We start from the raw sequence: 18,891 nt of genomic DNA, 5'->3' as shown, positions 1-18,891 counted from the left end.
CTAGAATGGCTTAAAAACAGCAATTTGATTGTCCTTGAGTGGCCGAGTCAGACTCCAATTGAGAAACGAGACTGGACTTGAAAAAGGCTGTTCACTCACAATCCCCATGTGACCTGCAGTTTTGACAAGAAGAATGGAGATAAATGACAAAGATCATATAGAGAGACCTGTGCGCAGAGACTCAAGGCTGTCATGGCTTCCAAATGTGTATTTGAGGTGCATCTCAGGATTCTACGTATGGAATTAATGATTTAGTATTTCATATTAGGAGTTAATTTAGAACACTTTGCACAGATCTTTCTTCTCTTTGGCATTAAAGGAAAGGACAGATGAGTGCTGACATTCTTAGATTCCCACCACAGAAAGCCGATTGTTTGTTTGTTGTTTTGGCCCTTTTAGCTGTCTTTTTGGTTTTACAAAGCAGGGTCACCCAGGATGTACCCCAACTGTTTTTCTAGATTGTTCGTGTTTAATTCCCAGCCATGGTACACCTCCCTTTATGCTCTTCATAATCTAGAGAATCCAAAAAAATAATCTGTAATTTGCCATAGAGCTACCACTTTATTTTTTACCCACATCTTACTTTAATCTCACTGTCTTGGCAATCCCCACAAGCAAATGCCTTTATGCCTTTGTGTGTTCAATGCAGCAGACGCTGTTTGAGTGACCTGCCTGTGGCCGGCCTGCCATGCCACCACTGATTCATTGGTCCAGTCGTCTGTGAGATGAAGAGAGCCTGAGGTCCATTGATTGGCTGGTTTGTTCAGATAAGCGTCCCAGTGTCGTCCTTGGCTTGTGCATTATGGAGCAGCCACTTGCAGCAGATAACTGTGTGTTTGTATGTTGGGCTTTTGTGTGGTGGACGGGTTCTTGGGCGAATGGCCGGTAAAGGTGCCCCCTGAGGCCACATGGCTGGCAGAATGTGCTTTGTGTTTTTTTTTTAGTTGAGAGTCCTGCTGTACTCTCTTTCAATTCTGAGCGAGGTCTTTGAAGTGTTAGATGATCAGACAAACTTGGCTTGGGCCTCAGCTGTTGGCTAAATTAGGCCTGTGCCTGTTTACAGCTTTCCACTCGCTCAGGTAGATGGACAATGTAGCCCCCAGTTCCCTCCCACCCTTAGCTGTTCCTGATGTTCCCAGCTGCCTCTGCAGCCATTAAACGGCAGTGCCACACACAATATTTCATCATGCGCGCTCTCTCTGTTCATGGGCAGGCTGTCTAGCTTGCTGCGCTTTGCTGTCTTTTTTTTCATCTCCTTCCACTCCCAATTTAGATTTCCCCCATGCGATTGATCTGTCCATACTGAATTTTCAAATTAGCGTACAGCTGGCTGCCTTGTCTGCTCCAGCTGCTGTACTAGAAAGAAATCTTTGCTAGTAGCCTTTAAAAGCCACAGAGCATAAAGGAAATTAATTTTATTTGATATTTTCCTTTTTATGATGATAATGTGCTAATGAATAATCCTTAAAGCTAATAAACTCCAACTCTTTGTTTGAATGCTGCACCAGTGCAGCATTGTTATACAGCTAAGGTTTGGGGGGCCTGCCATTGGCTCGTATAAGAAACTCTCGAGCGCCATTTCACGTATTTCAAATCAGCTGTGTTCATTCTAAATTTGTTTAAAGAGATGCGGAGCTGAAAGGAAGTCATGTGCAAATTCCCTTTAAGAGTCTGACTTGACTGTCCCCACAAAATGATATTACACCTGACTCCATTTTCACTGTTCTGCTGTACTCCATGTGTGGGAAGAACAGCTCTTTCTGTTAAATCAAATTGAAAATGTGTGAGACAAAGACAATATAAAGTATGAAGTATTACTGCCTCGTATATAAGAAAGAGCCAAAGGGTGTTGACCTGCTTGTAAGAAGATGCACAGGAACAGGAATGGCAGCTTTTCCATTGCAGACATCTAGTGCATTTCAGCAGGCCGCCTGGAAGGGTGCCATTGGTAAGAGGACCACATTAACACTAGAATCCCTGAAGCCTACGAAAGAACTCGTAATCACAGGCTACCTTAAATTCCTTTGCACCTCTCCATCAGCGTCTTTTGTTTTGTAAATGCGTCGATCAGCACAAGCAGCAAGTAGCCTGCTGTCCCATCCCCTTCACCGCCTTAGCTGAGTCCATCTCTTTATCTGTGAGTGAGGTGCCTGGAGTTGTATTGGGTAAATAATATATCGTTATTTGGAATACAAACATTTCATGTGTGTTCAGTGTCTACAACGATCAGTGTAAGTGTAGGATGATAGGAACTGCTGAACACATAGCTAAAACAGAAACACTTTCCATGTTATACTAATAATGATGTTAAGTGTATAATGTGTGAAGACTTTAGTCCAAATATCAGATAAACACATGCACTTTTATTCAAGAATATAACCAAAGAAAAAAAAAATCATTTGATTTTTCCAGTAAGGATCGAAAAAAAAAAAAAATGTTCGAATGACAATGCATGTTTAAATGGCATAGCGTTTTCAACTCTAGGCACCTCCCTCACTGCCAGATAAAGAGACCTGAGCTCTGAGAATTTTACGACGGACTCACCTCCATCGGTGGGGGGCATGGGATAGTAGACTGCTTGTGCTGATCGACACATTTGGAAAGCCAAAGAGGGTGATGGAGAGTTGCGGTGGCCCGGGATTACGAGTTTTTTCATTGGCTTCAGTGATTCTAGTTTTTAAAAATGCCCAGCTGATGCTGATTTGGTACTTCGAACTTCTATTTGTCAAATGGACATCAAACTGTTAAAAATGGGCTACTGAACTGCAGTTGTCTCCTGTGCATTGCATTTTTTTCTTCAAAAACATGTAAAAAGCGTTGCATTTTTTGGCTTGAAAAATTACATATTTATTAAATCTGATCTTTCTACTGTGAAACATGTAAAACACTAAAAGTACAAAGTCAGAAGTATAGAAAGTATAATAATGATATATATAATAATAATAATAATGCTAATACCGTACATACTGTCAAGATGAGCCATTTGTGCGGTTATATCTTGGAGCACAGTGAAATAGACAATCCAAAGTCACATTTGGGACAATAGTAGCGTGATCCAAACTGATCAGCTTTTGAACAGCACACTGCACATGTGCAGTTGACATGAGCGTCACTTTTGGATTCATCAGAATCACTTTTTGATTTCATTGTCCATTTCAATTTCACTGCCTGAAGACAGATTCACTTCGTCATCACTGCTCAAAGAGTGTTCAACATTTATGAGATGCCATTATAAGGCTAAGAGAAGATGTTGCATGGGTAACACTCGGGCCTGTCGCTTACAGAAGACCCACTCCTATAGTTTCCCAAGTAATGCTGTTGGCACTTTTACAGCCCGAGTAATCCTTTAGTCTAACTCGTACACGAGACATGTTTAAACAGTTGCAATAACACCTGGGTCTAACACTAAGGAGGTTAAAACAAAAAAAAGAAAAAAAATATCATGCCTCCTTGGATATCTCCACTTTGGCTGTATTGTATGTAATAGGTTTGTAAAGGCTTTGGGCTAAGCACTCAAAAAGACTTTCAGTTAAATCAAATTGGAAATGTTCGAGACAAAGACAAAACATGATTTATGATGGCTGTAGTGCAAGGACGTGAATTTCAGTGTCTAAAGATGTGTGAATTTCCTAGTCACGTCTAATCGATTGAATTGACCCCAATTGGACTCCCAACAAGACGTGGAGATATCTCAACGATGATCAGTTCAACGGGGTGCACCAAAGCCACATTTCAAGTGACAAAGCACAGGCTTTGAATACTTGTGTCACTGTGATATTTCAGTTTTTTATTTTTAAAAAATTTGCAAACATTTCCAAAGCTGTGTTTTTGTTTTGTCATATTGAGGTATATTGCGTGTGGCTTGATGAGGGGAAAAATGCATTTAAATTCTGTTTGAATTTTAATTTTGGCACAAGGCTGCAACATAACAAAATGTGAAAAAAAGTGAAGGGGTCTGAATACTTTCTGAATCCACTGTAAATTCTGTAAATATACATGCACTTAGACAATATACATAAATATACTCATCAATAGAAAGAAATGATGGATATGGGCGTGGGTATGTAAATATGTTAACACATTGTATATACTAAAAATGTAATACAAGTAGTTCACACCTAGCATTTACATGTTTTCTGATTACTACTTTGTAATTTAAGCTGTTTAAGTATTTTCCTTTATTCTTGTTTCTAAAAGGCTGATAAAGGATGGGCACTTCATGCCGCTCTTATGGTCTTTTATTTTTTTTTACCTTCTTGCAGTTCATATCATATAGACATGTTCCTTTTTATGCTCTGATGAATTCACTACTGACTCTTGCCTTCCAGGTGCCTGTCATGTGTGAATGGGACCTTTCCATGCCACTGGTGCAAATACCGACACGTTTGTACTCACAATGCTGCAGACTGCTCTTTCCAAGAAGGTCGAGTCAATGTGTCTGAGGTAAGTGTTGCAGAGTGTTTCTATAAAAAGAATGAAAATAATAAAGGCTTTCCTGAATTCTTTTGGGTAATAATTTATAATCATCACAATACACAAGTCCATTTTTGGAGAGATTCCCCTGATCATTTGCTACAATTATGCAAGAAAACAAATTATTGGTTATTTGTATTTTTTGTTTTTGGTTCAAACAGACACCAGCAATTGTTGAGATAACTGGGAAAAGAATGTTTGCCTTTATTGGTTACTTTTCAAACTTGAAGATGTCAGTCGTGTTGAACTTTGTACCAGTTGTTTAAATTTTTGAAACTTGAAACTGTGCTCTGTTGTCTGAGAATGTGAGCTGCTCTCATTAGCTTTGAATGGATTTCATTGATGTCTTTGTAGTGCGTCTTCACCAGGTGTACTGCTAGTGACACATCAGTGGTCCTGTAGCGGCCTTGCTTAGGGACACTTTCTCATATTACAACTCAGTGGACACAAAGTGCTGGCTGTGTCTGTTCACTTCAGTCTTGGAGTGGATCTTGAATTTAACATCTGCATGATCTCCTCATCCATTGGTCAAGAGTCCTGTCTTCAGTTTTATTAGTATTATGAGAATTTTTCCATTTATGATGTACTCTGATTTTTAGCTAGTAACTATTGATGATATTTTCACAATAAATACATGCGCTTTGCACGTTTTAAGCATACAGCTGGATAACAGACATGTGGATTATGCGACATGAGTAACATGAGAATTTTTTATTTTTTATCCCTTGGCCATCTTTTGGTGTTGTACAGCGGTGGTCACCGTTTTGTTCTGTTATATCATAATTTTTTTCTCTTATTCCACAAGAAAGCATGAGATTAAAAGTGGTCCTTGACTGTCACAGTTTTTAAGTGAGTATTCCTTTACAAAATAGGAATTGATGTATTCAAATCTGCCCCTCTTCGCCCCGATTCAACTCCTATAAGATAGTACTCCGCCATTACAGGTACACCAGTTCTTTGATGTGATATTTAAAGACACACACAAGTCATTGGCATTGCAATGGTACAGTTGTTCAGGTCACCTCCTACCTTCAGAAGCCTGGGCTCAAGTTATTGCTGCCCATGTACAGTTTTCATATCATCCACCATGTCTGAGGGGTTTTTCACTGGTTAATTGAGTTGTTTTCAGTTTTTTGTTAGGTTTCTTGTTAAGTTTATTTACATAATACATTGGGTCTGCGTTAGTGGTTGTGTGTTTGTGGGGTGAGCACCTTGTGATGACCACGTTTGCTGAGGCCTCCATTAGACTGAGCAGGTTGGAGAACATTATCTGACAGTAATGTTTTAGATCTTGATCAAAGCTGCTTTAAACCTTCTAATTGCATCTGAGTTTTTCAAAATGTATTACCTCATGTTGGTAATGTTAGGCAGGGGTTGTGGTATCCAATAAGTAAATGTGGGTAATATGGAATTTTTAGTTAATAAATGATCATCTTTTACAGATTATTGCAAGTATATATATAACAGGATTAGTTATATACATAACAGGATTAGTTATTAAACACAAGGAAAAGGGTTGCGTGTAACTCAAGGGTTAACTAATTGTAACTTAAAGCTGAAAGTACCTCTCTGCCTCTTCCAAGAGAAACAACCAATGTATTTTACCAACGGTTAGAGTGAGGTAAATGAGTAGCAAACATACCTCCAGACAGTGGGGATAAACTGATGAGAAAGCCCATATATCCCACCTGTGAAGCGGTGCAAAGATCTATAGGACAATCTGCAAAATAATGAAGCGGTGTTCAGAATAATGGGAGAATCGTCATGAGTCAGAAATTACTGGTGGCATTAATTGATTGGAGGAAATAATAAAGTTCTGTATATTAAAAGTCAGATGATGTGATATATTAGATGAAGTGATGGTAATTAGAAAAAGTCTAAAAACAGTAGAATTGTTTAATTGATGGCTCACTCCATGGACTGAGACATGTCTGCAAATATAGAAATGCTCTGCATTCTCATCTGGACTCCATGACTGCCTTCTTTGAAGATGGAGGAAAGTTTTTTGTTTTTTTTCCCATGACAGTGTCTGCTTAAATGTGCTCTGTCATGGACAGGTATTCCAACTCTGGTGAGTTACTGCTGGATGGTAAGGATCAGAAAATGTATTGATGTCTGTGAAGTATTTGAACCATTTGATGCCATGCTGCTCTCCACAGAGCATACACAAAAAATGTATGGAGAAAGAATCAAAATTGCAGTTTGTCCCTTTGTTAAAAGATTAATCTTGGTAGACCACACACACAAAAATATAGACATGCACTGACTGAACTCTAATTACAACAGAAAAGCAAATATTGTGTAAGGTCTAGCAGAGAGCTAATGCATTGTTTCAGGAGAAAAATAAATATACAGCCGACAAGTCCTGTTTTTCTCCCCTCTTTGTCTAACAGTTTAATGTATAATGTTGCAAAAGCAATTTAATGCCATTGTGAATCAGTTGCAGGAAAATAAATGTCTCACTTGGGTTGTTTTGATATACAAGTAAATACATAATTTAAAAGAAAATCATTTGTGATATTAATAACATAATAAATTCAAGACCTTTTGATGGCTAAATAAATAGGAAATCAATTATGCAAGTTAAAGATGTCCGAGATGCTATTACAGTCTTTACAATTTACGGTTCTTTGGGGTGTCGTTTATTTGTTAAAATTAGTTACAGATGTGGAAAAATAAAATCAGCAAAAAGAATAGAACATTTCACAGCAAGAAACTGTGTACTTTGAGGAGCTGTCAGAGAAATTTGCAGCTAAATCTCTATTTTGTAATCATGAGATGTTAAGTCTGTGCTGGCCAGCACTCCCAAGATATCTTCATGTGATTCTGTTGGACCCCGAATTACCTGATAAGCTATTTGTAGAATGCCTGTGATTTCACAATGGCAGTGCGTCTTGACAGACCCTCAATTACCAAACCCTACCCTACCCCACATGCTAGGATGTTACGGAGATGTGTCAGTATAGTTGGGCCCATCCTTTACTCCATTTTAGCATAAGCCAGACTTTTTGGACTTTATTTCATATGCCTGAGGAGCTCTAGTCCTGGGTCAGTTTTTATTATTAGGCCTGTAATTGTTACAGTTAATGGTCATCATAACATATGGTGGTCAAATAAAAATAAAAGAAAGTAAAGGGAGCATAGTGTACAGCTGACTGGGTATTTATATATCATTACAGGTGTATTGATATAAATCAGCTATCCAATTTATTAGTCACTTAGTCCAGTTTGAGGTTGTGGGTGGCTGGCAGAATTAGACACAAGATTGGAACCAATGCTGGTTATGGCACTAGTGCATATTTAGGCAAATAAGAGTGTTGGTGTGCAAGCATACATGAATAATTTAATTAGTGTATAATGTATGTGTGTGTGTGTGTATGTGCTTCTGTATGTTTTGGGTACATGTTCATATACTACACAGGGTGTGTACATCTTTTGTAAAACAAGATGAGAAACAAGATTAACATTTGGAGAGTATCCACTATTACCCTGTTTAATCATGGAAAGAAAAAATCAAAAATGGGTGAATCCAAAGATGAAACAGTGAAGCGACGGGGTCTGTCAGTTATAATGTTTGCTTTTCATGAGGAATAAAGTCTCATAAAGATCCAGGTTCTGAACTGAGCGCCAACTTCCAGGCTGGTCTGCTGTTATGTTGCAGAAGAAGCGGGTCTTCTGGTCTTGTAAAGGAAGTAATGTCATTGTTCTGGGGTTTCCTAGTCAAGTCTAAGGGCAGAAAAGGAGAAGGAGTCGGCAACTGTGTCCCTTCTCCAGTGGACATATGCAAAATAGTCTTGGTAGCGCACTGATAATACTGCTACCTGTATGTGTCTGACAGTATACGAGGTATTAGTACATACAAACACACACACATATATATAGTGAAAGAAACTCGGATCACAGACCGACACCAGGACACATAGACCCAAAAGTCCCAAAAGCACACTTTATTATTTCCTTTTAGCACACAGCATAATGCACAATTTACCAGTCCACTGACTCAGTCCTTTTCCCTTTCTTCTCCCTTTTCTTCTGCCACCTCCACTCCTCTCCCATAAGCTCTGTCTTCTTCCTCTCGACTCCAGCTCCCTGAGTAGAGTGAGGCAGCCTCAGATGTGCTCCAAGTGCTCCCTGATGTCCTTCCTGGTGTGGGAAGTGCTGCATACCATGGCTTCTGAACCATCCAGGCGCCCCCAGCGGTGGCCACGGGTCCCCACAAGGTTGAGCTTCCCAGCTCTGTGGTTCCCATGCAATCCTGGAGGACTGCTTTCTTGCATCCCGGGGTATAAATTGCCCCTTCCCCTGCTTCTCCAGGCCTCCCGGTGTGGCACAACAATGTATATATTATGTATGTGTACATATATATAAAAAAAAAATATATATATATACATACATACACACAATATATCAGAGAAATTTGTAACTATATCTCTAATTTGTAATCATGAGATGTTAAGTCTGTGCTGGCCAGCACTCCCAAGATATCTTCATGTGATTCTATGGGACCCTGAATTACCTGATAAGCTGTTTGTAGAGTGCCTGTGGTTTCACAATCTTGACAGACCCTCATTTACCAAACCCTACCCTGGTATGAAATATATATAAATAAATATACAAACGCAGTATGTATGTGTATGTTCACCTCATTTTGTCAAAATAACCTCAAGTCAAGTTTTGAAACTTCCTGAAGTACCACTTTCGTCTACCCCACTGCCTGGTAATTTAGATAGATAGATAGATACTTTATTAATCCCAAGGGGAAATTCACATAATCCAGCAGCAGTATACTGATACAAAAAACAATATTAAATTAAATAGTAATAAAAATGAAAAAAAATTAAAATAGAATTAATGTTCGCATTTACTCCCCCGGGTGGAATTGAAGAGTCGCATAGTGTGGGGGAGGAACGATCTCCTCAGTCTGTCAGTGGAGCAGGACAGTGACAAAAGTCTGTTTTATATTTTAAAATGTATAACTTATGTATGTACATGTATGTGTGCCTATATATGTAATATACTGTATATACTCACACTATCATTCAGGATCTTAGAATCACCTGGAAATTATTGTGTTTTTTATAGAAACTGATCGTTTTTTATTAAGGTACCATTAAAACGATTTGTAAATATAGCCCAGACATTTCTATTGCTGCAAATGAGTGATTTATAATTTATTTTTTAAATATAAATACAAAGGCCAACAGCATGAAAATGTCTGGGTTATTCCAAATTTTTGAAAGCTAATGTATAAATGTACATTTGTGTGTGTGTGTGTGTGTATATGCATGGATGTTTATTATATATGTATGTATATACAGTGTGTGTATGTGTGTACACATATGTTATGCATATCTATATAGTGTATGTACACATGTGTATATTTATTTCTCTGTGTATACTGTATATTTTGTGTGTGTGTAAATATGTGTGCCTGGTAAAAAACATGAAATTTGTTTCCATCATTTATAAAAATTAGAACCACAGCTTTTGAGCTGTTAAACCTTCCTCTGGCATGTGTGTGTGTGTGTGTGTGTACATTTGCAGTGTGTCTTGTTCTTTAAATCTTTAAGGTGCATGTTGAGGTGCCCCCTTCCTCATCTCCCTGCAAAGCCTCCTTTGCTACAGTTATAAATTAGTGTTTTATCTTCCTACCAAAGCTCAGATTTTAGCAGCACAAGTCTGGTTCTTGCTTCAGAGAGCAAATTACATGGATTAACATAACCAACTACCACAGCCTTTTAGTCCTGCAAATCTCCTCTTGAAAAGTGGGAATTGCTAATCGCCGGCGCACTATTTCAAGTTACAGAAGCTCTCGGGTTAAGGAGGGGTTATGATTCGCCCCTGAATGCGAGCCTGAGCGTCTTAAAGCGTTTCTGCACCATTCGAGGCGTGCACAGGACTACAAGAGGCAGAAGTAAATGAATCACTAGAGTTGCAAGTGCTTTTCAAACGACAGCCTTTTGCTAATCAATTATACATTTGTGTATTGCGGCTTATTCTTTTCTTCTGCTGATTTCTGAATTGGATGGCTGCACCCATTGATTATGTGAATCCATAAACTCTCCTTTTATCCTTGTAAAGATCTTTTTTTCTTCTTCTTCTTCTTCACTTTTCAAGTTGATTGTAACTAAAATAGTAGCAGCTTGTTGTCATACAAGCAGATTTATTGCACCTTCTGTCTCAGTGGCAAGTGACCTTTTGCTGTGCAAGAGATGACTGCTGCAGGCCATCTTTTCTTTCACTTTCCGTCCCTTCCAAGCACCTCAGCCTGGGACTAGTCATCTGGATTCAGATCATTTTTGTCTGCTGCGGTGCGGTACATTTAGTAACGTGTCGAAGTTAATGCTCTCACCCTACAAGCCAGAGGAAGAAAAGAGTTATGTGCAACTGATTGTTTTCTGAATTTGGTAGCAAAAGGAATCCATGTTTATTCATTTACAGTATATTTACTACTATTTTTATTGAAATTGTAAACATGGCTTAGTATTAAATAACGAATGCAAGACAAAATATGGTCATTGTTTTTTAAACACATTGTAAAATTTCCCATGATAAATCTAGAAAGTTGGTAGAGGGAAACTAACCTCACCAACATGACGACAAGGTGGTTTCCAAAAGAGAATCTCCCGACTCATGCTTCATATTTTCCATATGTTAGTAATAGTGAAACTTTTCAATTTTCCGGAATTTTCTTGCATTTATTTTCAACTATTCAGGAAGCTTGTGGTCATAACTTGAATACTAGCCCATCAGGATTGTTTTTTTTTTTTTATTGCATAAACCTAGAAACAAGAAATAAAATTGATCTCGGAGAGGTTCCTAAACAACAAATCAAATGTTTTATGTTGTTCCCAGCTCAATGGTGGCCTGCTAAGCAGAGGCTGGTACTGCAGCTTCACAGCTCCTGAGTTCCTGTCTCAGACTTTGCCCATTCTCTCTGTGTCTGCATGCGCTTTTCCCAGGGATACTCCAGTTTTATTCCCGCATCCTAAAATATTTGTGACATTAAATGAGGCAGGAGTCAGTAAGCATGGATGTGATTGGTGTCCGGTCATGCCAGGGTTGGTTCCTGTCTTCCACCCAATGATTCCGGGATGCCCTCTGCCACCCTCATTTGGATTAAGCTTGCCCAGCAATTCAGATCAGGCTGTCAGATGAGCAAACGTTTTCACTGAGTTATATGGGCTTTTGAATTGAGTGAATGCTTAAAAATAAATCAAGAGGATTTAAATTCAGAAAAATTAAAGAACATAGTTAAGATTAATTAACAAAAAATCTGTTTCAATTTCTTTTTTGTGGTTTTCTAATAGCCTCTCCCTCCACGCTCTATAAAGCCAAGTTTGAAAATACAATTATACATTTAGTTTATGGCACTGTAAGCTGGGAAAATGTTAAGGTCAGCATACATGAAAAACTGGCCGATAAAAGTGCTGTTAAAGTGAGACATTTTTACATCCCATAATAATGACAGTTTCACATAATGAGTGTTTCATTTTTATTACTGTACATGGTAGAATTTTAGCATTTTTATTCGCTTTATTGAAGCAAACCCCATCTCAGTCAGATGTCCACGACTAGACGTCTCCATATTTATAATCAGACAATTGTCTTTATAAAGTGTATTTTACGTATTTATACAATGTGTGTATGTGTGTACTTTCTATGTGTGTATTCAGTAATACATGAATTAATGAGTCCTCTGAGAACAAAGCTTCTTTAAAATCAACTTGGCATAAAACATTCAGTTACCAGTCTGCTAGAGTGCTTGGCATTTGTCATCCTCCCTACTTGAAATAGTCATGGTCTTTCATTATTATCATGCGTACTGTGGAACATAAAGTTATTACACATGTGTTTTTATATTTATAAGTAGTTTTTATAAATAAATAAGTTTGATTTTTCAAGTTGTGTCATTTTCTAACGTGTTTACACCAGACCAGGATTGTGAGTTCTAGATCTTAACCCAACTAGCATAGGGCATGAAAAACCCTGGACAGGGCACCGGACCATTGCTGGGTGAACATACATACACACACAACCACATATCGGACACACACTAGGGCCGATTTAGTGTCCTCAGTTCACCTAACATGCATGGTTTCGACAGTGGGAGGAAACTGGGGTGCGCAGAGGAAACCCATGAAGGCACAAGGACAACATGCTAACTCCATGCAAGGGGCACCAGCCCCATCCTCCTTAAAATGAGGCAGCAGTGCTCCCACTGTGCCACCCTGATTTTTCAAGTATGTCATGAAAATGTAAAGCAATAGAAGCTGGAGAACAGAAATGCAATGTGGCGTAACTTTTGGGCTTGGCGCTTGGAAATAAAGAGACATGCAAATTGTGGACAAGGGGGCACAAAAGAGAGGACATACTGGCAAGTAGGAGGCACATCTTTTTTTGCTAAAGTCCATTGGCCTGGGTGCGAGACCACCAGAAAGTCCCCTGGCTTTGATTGGCTCATAGAGTTAGGGAAAGCAAATACAGATGGAATTGCCTCTTATCCCTAGTGAGGTGCTACAGTAGGTGCAGTGTGAGTGTGCAGGAAGCAGACGAGGCAGATACTGTATATGACAAAAAACACATAGCAGTGCTCGAGAATGTCCAGAGGAGAGCCACTCGGCTGATTCCGGAACTAAGAGGTGTCAGCTACGAGGAGAGATTGGAGGAATTCAACCTTTTTAGGTTGAGACAAGGAGTTTAAGAGGTGACATGACTGAAGTACATTACATTTTGAAAATATTAGTACAGTAGATCCCAGCTGTTCAATTCTGCAACAAGAACACTGTGACACGGTTGGAAACTGTACAAATATTACGTTTTTCTTCATGCAGAGCACCGTAGGCACGTGGAATAAATGACCAAGTAGTATGGTGGATAGTAGGGCTTTTAGGCACCTTTAAATCTTGACTTGGCATAATTGTGAACAATCTAAGTGAATGGGATTACGAGCGTGTTGGACTGAATGGCTGTTCTTGTCAAAACTGTTCAGATGTTCCTAATGAGAGCGTGTGGAGCCGCATGGAAGGAGCCGTGAAGGTTCAGGGCGATGGCAATGGCATTAGAAGGCAATCAAAGAAACAGTCAGCAGTTTTGGACCACAGTATAAATAATTCCCCCCATATTGTATACAGTTTGTGTTTATATATAAATACAAAAACAGAGACGTGCTTCTAATATATGCAGTTTCATTACATTTATAAAGTTGACTGCCTGTGGTTTGTGAGTTGTGGTCTTGTACCCTGTCCTATCAGAATAGAGTCTGCTTTCTATGTCATCCAGAAAATGACGCATTTTATTTTAGACTGATGCTTATTGATTAAAATGCTGTATAACAGAATACTAATAGGCCTGCAAAATGGTATAGTTGTTAGCACTCATTATGTTATCCTTGAGTCCCAACGAGGTCTGTCGGAGACTCTAAACTGACCTGGTCTGAGCAAGAGTGAATGCGTCTTTTGCAGATCCAGTGCCACATTAAGGAAGTTTCCTTCCACCTCCTTCTACCAACAAAGACTCTGGTCCTATTGTCTCTAAGTTACATTACGCAGCAGCTTCAAAAATGGATCGACTGCTTATTTGTGTTTGAGAAATAAAGTTGTAAATGGTAGACATTAAATTAAAAAACAAGCATACAAAGACAGTGTCTGAAGGTGCTTCTTCCTACCCAGCTCTTTCTTTGTATGAGATGCTGCTTTGCACAAAGGTTTCTCTTTTTTTTTTTAGATGTTGGGCAATCTCATGTTTGCCTGTGTATTTATTTGATCTCCTAGCTTACTGCCACACTGATCTGTTCTCCATCTTCGAAATGGCAAATAAGAATGTTATGCTACAGCACCACCCTCTTGTGGAAATCAATGGAGACCCCCCACCACCACCATACTGTACTACAGACCAAAGTGCATAAATTGGGACTGAAAGTGCAAACCTCTAGGTCACAATATTGCCAACCTTTACTCTAATGAGAGGAGAGCACCTTGTGCGTTGAAAGCTTCATCACAGTATTGATAAGAGATAAATCACTTGAAGAATGCTGTAAGGCTTACGCGTACTTCAGTAGCCAGTAATTAACTCTCAGTTGGCCTAGCACCAACAATCCCAATGTCAACACCCACCCCGTCAGCCTCTAAAGGGTGGAAAAAACAAAACTTTAAGTATAGAATTGTCTTGTCAAAGGGGGATTCTTCTCTGGTGTAATTTAATTAACCCATAACTGTTGTCTGGAGGCCAGCATTGGCCAATGCACAGTCCACAAACCCATTAAGATTACACTGTCACAGCTCTAAAAATATCTGCTAATGCCCACTTTTTGCCCAAGTTATCCATATATGTGTAGATTACACAAAGGGTCAAATCTCACCCTGAACTCTGAAGGCTTCTGTTATGCTCTCTGGCACATCTTCACAAGAATAAATGTTAAATGAATTCTCTAAAATTAATTCACCTCCTTCACATAGGCTCTTGGGTGGCCCTGGCATCATATATGTACTGGTACACAAATGTCAGTCTGGTGGTGATCTGTGTTGTTCCCATTCCCATGTTCGCCATCTGGACTCGGATAAACACCCTCTGCCCAGTCTTACTGCCACCAGTTCTCTTTTGCCCAACTTGGATAACCCTACTGTAAGTTAAGGGAGAATAAAGATGGCATTTAACATAAGAATCACTTGTTACCCAAGCACACAAACAGTGCAAAAATCATCTTACAGACATAAAGTCCCACTTTTCCAAAGTGAAGGACAATGTAAGCATTATTATTCCATACAGATAAAATTAATTTAACCCTTAAAAGTAAACGGTCAATAGAATAAGGCAAAAAAGACTCATTTACAGTAAGTCATATAGATATATGTGTTCATAAGGGATAAGGGAAGTTTCACTAAAGGTGCCAGTACTGCAGTACCGGCCCACTTCAAGCACTGTCTCTGTTAATTAATAATAATAATTCTTTGCATTTATATAGTACTTTTCTCACTACTCAAAGCACTCAGCAATTGCAGGTTAAGGGCCTTGCTCAAGGGCCCAACAGAGCAGAGTCCCTATTGGCATTTACGGGATTCGACCTGGCAACCTTCCGATTGCCAGTGCAGATCCCTAGCCTCAGAGCCACCACTCCGCCTGTTGACACATGAAAACACATGCAGAACACAGCCCTGGCCATAAATGCAATATACAGTACATGGAGATTTGTCCTGCCAGCTACTTCACCCTTACTTGTGTCATGTTATGGAAAGTTGCTTTGAACCTCTGTTTATGTGCATTGAAACTGTGGATACATGTGATGACAAAGACATCTATCATATATATTATCTATGATAGATATATATAAGCATTGAATATATACTTAATGGTTTAGGCACAAGTTTAGGTTCCACTTACTCCAGGAGTGCTACTTCAACAGAGACTGGAAGGTGATCCTCAGGGTGCACATGCATGATAGCATACATATGTAATGTGGTTTTATTTTTGTATTGATGTGCAATTACTGTATGACTTGTATTTTGAATATGAATTTGTGTATATTTATACTTTGTATTTATGTGTTAATAATTTATTTTTGTATATATTCATTTACATACATACACATGAGGGCGGACCCAAAAATAACAATAATTTTTTTCCCCCGAGGCTAGAGGGGCATTAGTTCTGATGTTTGACGCTATGTGCGTGAACTAGTCATTTGGCCAAGTGGCATCCTTGAAGTGCTTAAGCGATTGCATGATGCAGTATGGAACGAAAACAAGCCGAATTGTGGCAATCAGGCTCATGGCTTCTGCATCACGACGACACTCCTGCCCACACAGTATTGAGTGTGCAGCAGTTTCTCATGAAAAACAGGGTGATAACAATTAAAAGCCCCCCACCCCCCAATCCCCAGACCTTGCACCCTACAATTTTTTCTTCTTTCCAAGAATGAAGAGGGACCTTAAAGGAAAGCATTTTCTGGATAACAGAGGAGGTCATGAAGCAAATGACGGAGGACTGAAGGCTATCACTTTGCAAGAGTTTCAGAACAGTTTTGAACAATGGAAAAAGCGGTGGGACAAGTGTATTGCGTCTCACGGAGACTATTTTGAGGATGATTCAATTTTGGAAATGTTCTGAGAAATATATGATTAAATAAAAAAAATTCTCATTTTTGGGTCCCCCTCGTATATATACTTATAGGTGTGCATTTATGTTCTGTAAATGACTCCCGGATAGTCAATCATGAGAGGACACATTATTGGTCAAAGCAAGTTATTGAAAAGGATTTATATATTTGAATAAATAGACAAATAGGTATGAAAGGCACTATATGATAGATACTGTAGATAAGAAAGTCACTATATGATAGATATATCACACTCTCTAATAGTTGATACCCAAATTCAAATCTGTCATCAGATTTATTACGAGACAATCACTGTAGGAATACTTCAGGGGTCCAAGCCATGCAAACTTGTTCCAGAAATAAATACAAGTTATTAATTCATCAGTTAATGGTGTGCCTCTTTGAATTCTCAATACTAAATCAAAAGTCACATCCTTTACAGTGTTTTGAGAGGCGATACCTTTGTATGTGCTCCCAGGTATTGTATTTCAAAAGGTGCTCCCTATACGTTTGCTACCTTCTGTGATAGAGGGCTGTACAGGACTGTTTATTTCATTAAATATTGATCTTACAAAGGTTCCAACAGTAACTCCAGTCTAATTAAACCTTCATATAGGCCACCTTTGTTTCTCTCGTTTCCCACTAAACATTTTAAATGTCTTGCTCACATATAAACAGACACCCACACCCATTCTGTTTACTCTAGAACCTGAGGTTTAAGGATGTCTCTCTCTTTTGTATTTACCAATCATGCCCACTTTGTTAAGTTTTCATCTTCACTGTGTTTTGCTCTTTCCATCTTCATTGGTAATAAAGCCAACATCCTAGTGACATGTGATTAATAAAACAACTGACCACCTAAAATGACGCTCTGGTCAAAAGTATTAAATCTTGTGGGAGTGCAAGTCTGTATGCTGTGACCGAATGTTGATGGGGACGCCATATCTGAACAAATTCATCTCTCCCCCTCTTAGGCAGGTAATGTGTTTGTTATTTAAAATTGCTTGCTCCACGCTCTCCTCCTGCCATGCCACGTTTTTGTTAACAGTGACCACTGGTTATCCATTCAGGTTTTGCCTGAAGTATATGTGTGATTTATCAATTTTTTGTGTGTTGCGAAAATGGTTACACTTATCGAATAGGGGATAAGCAAATCCGTTGGAACAGAGGATTTACTGTATTGGGTTTGTGTGTCTTGTTAACATTTGTAGTTTGTTCACTTTTTTCTTATATTTGCACTACTTGTATATATCCGTTGAATTCTGACTATTTGCCTACGTCTCAGAAACGATAAATATGAACGGTAACGTGTCGGAAAACTGCTTGCACCGAAACAGGCCCAATAACAAATCTCTGTTTTTTGCCTTTCTGTAATGGCCGCCATATCCCAGACATGAAGACTTTGCTGGCGGCATATCTTTGTCATATGGATTGTTTAATGTGTGGCGAGGCATGGGGGTTGTAATCTGTCACCGATTCATTATTTTGCTGTCCTGTCATTCAGTGAGACTTGACTTTTTTGGAATTGAAATCCACTACAAAACCCTTTGGACATTTCAGAAGAGTTCTTTCTTCTCTCTGCTCAGCTGTTCTGCCGACAATGCAGTATTTGTGAGAGGGTTCATTTTTATTTTTTTGCTTGCCATTTGTTTTGATTCCCAGCAAGCGTGACACCCATGTCTTGCTTAACTAATGATTGCGGCCAGAACTGAAATGTTCATCATTTGGCTAATTGTGCACCTGGCTAGGAATGTATTTGTCACCACCGCACTAATTTGTCATTGCAGAGGCCTCTTCGCTATCTGCGGCGGGTGGTGGCAGGGACACTGTGGCGTCAGTGTCATTAATCAGACACCCTCTGCTCTCCGGCTAATCTGTCATAAAGAGACCGGTGCTTTCCAGCAGAATCTCTCGGTTGCAAATGGGGCGCAAGCCAAAGTCATTTAAAGGAGCTTATTGTAAAAATGAATGTAACGTGCCACATTGTCTGAATCTTATCAATAGGAACCGAATGCTCTGATGGCCAGATTTAGCAGCTAACCACATCCTGGTAGTTGCTTCTTGTTGCTGAGTGATTTATTCCTAGCTCTTATTCTTAAAGTCTGCCTAGTCTCATTTTCTAAAGCAAAACCAGGGAAAGGTGTCCTCGTGTGTCAGCTGATTTTCTTGTCTAATTCGACTTAATGGCAAGAATTGATTGGAATATTGAGCTGAAACCATGTCCAGTATTGGATGAGGTGGTACAGGGCAATTTCTCAAAACTAATCCATATACTTAGTCTAAATATAACTCTTGCCATCTGTAGAATTGCCCTGCCAAAGGTA

General features: G+C 39.1%; 1 protein-coding gene across 3 annotated transcripts in view; it reads left to right on the top strand.

Moving 5' to 3' along the window:
• The window catches only part of LOC120541257 (plexin-A1-like), a 710,643-nt gene that overhangs the window by 400,919 nt on the left and 290,833 nt on the right, over nucleotides 1–18,891 (top strand). For all 3 annotated transcript variants that reach the window (XM_039772729.1, XM_039772730.1, XM_039772728.1), the window contains one exon: nucleotides 4,329–4,443. In XM_039772729.1, the coding sequence (XP_039628663.1) occupies nucleotides 4,329–4,443 (115 nt within the window). The remainder of the gene's footprint in view (nucleotides 1–4,328; nucleotides 4,444–18,891) is intronic.

Source organism: Polypterus senegalus, chromosome 12, assembly GCF_016835505.1.
Source record: "Polypterus senegalus isolate Bchr_013 chromosome 12, ASM1683550v1, whole genome shotgun sequence".
Lineage (NCBI taxonomy): Eukaryota > Metazoa > Chordata > Cladistia > Polypteriformes > Polypteridae > Polypterus > Polypterus senegalus.
The sequence above is the reverse complement of the archived record's forward strand: the minus strand, read 5'-3'. Positions and strand labels throughout refer to the sequence as shown.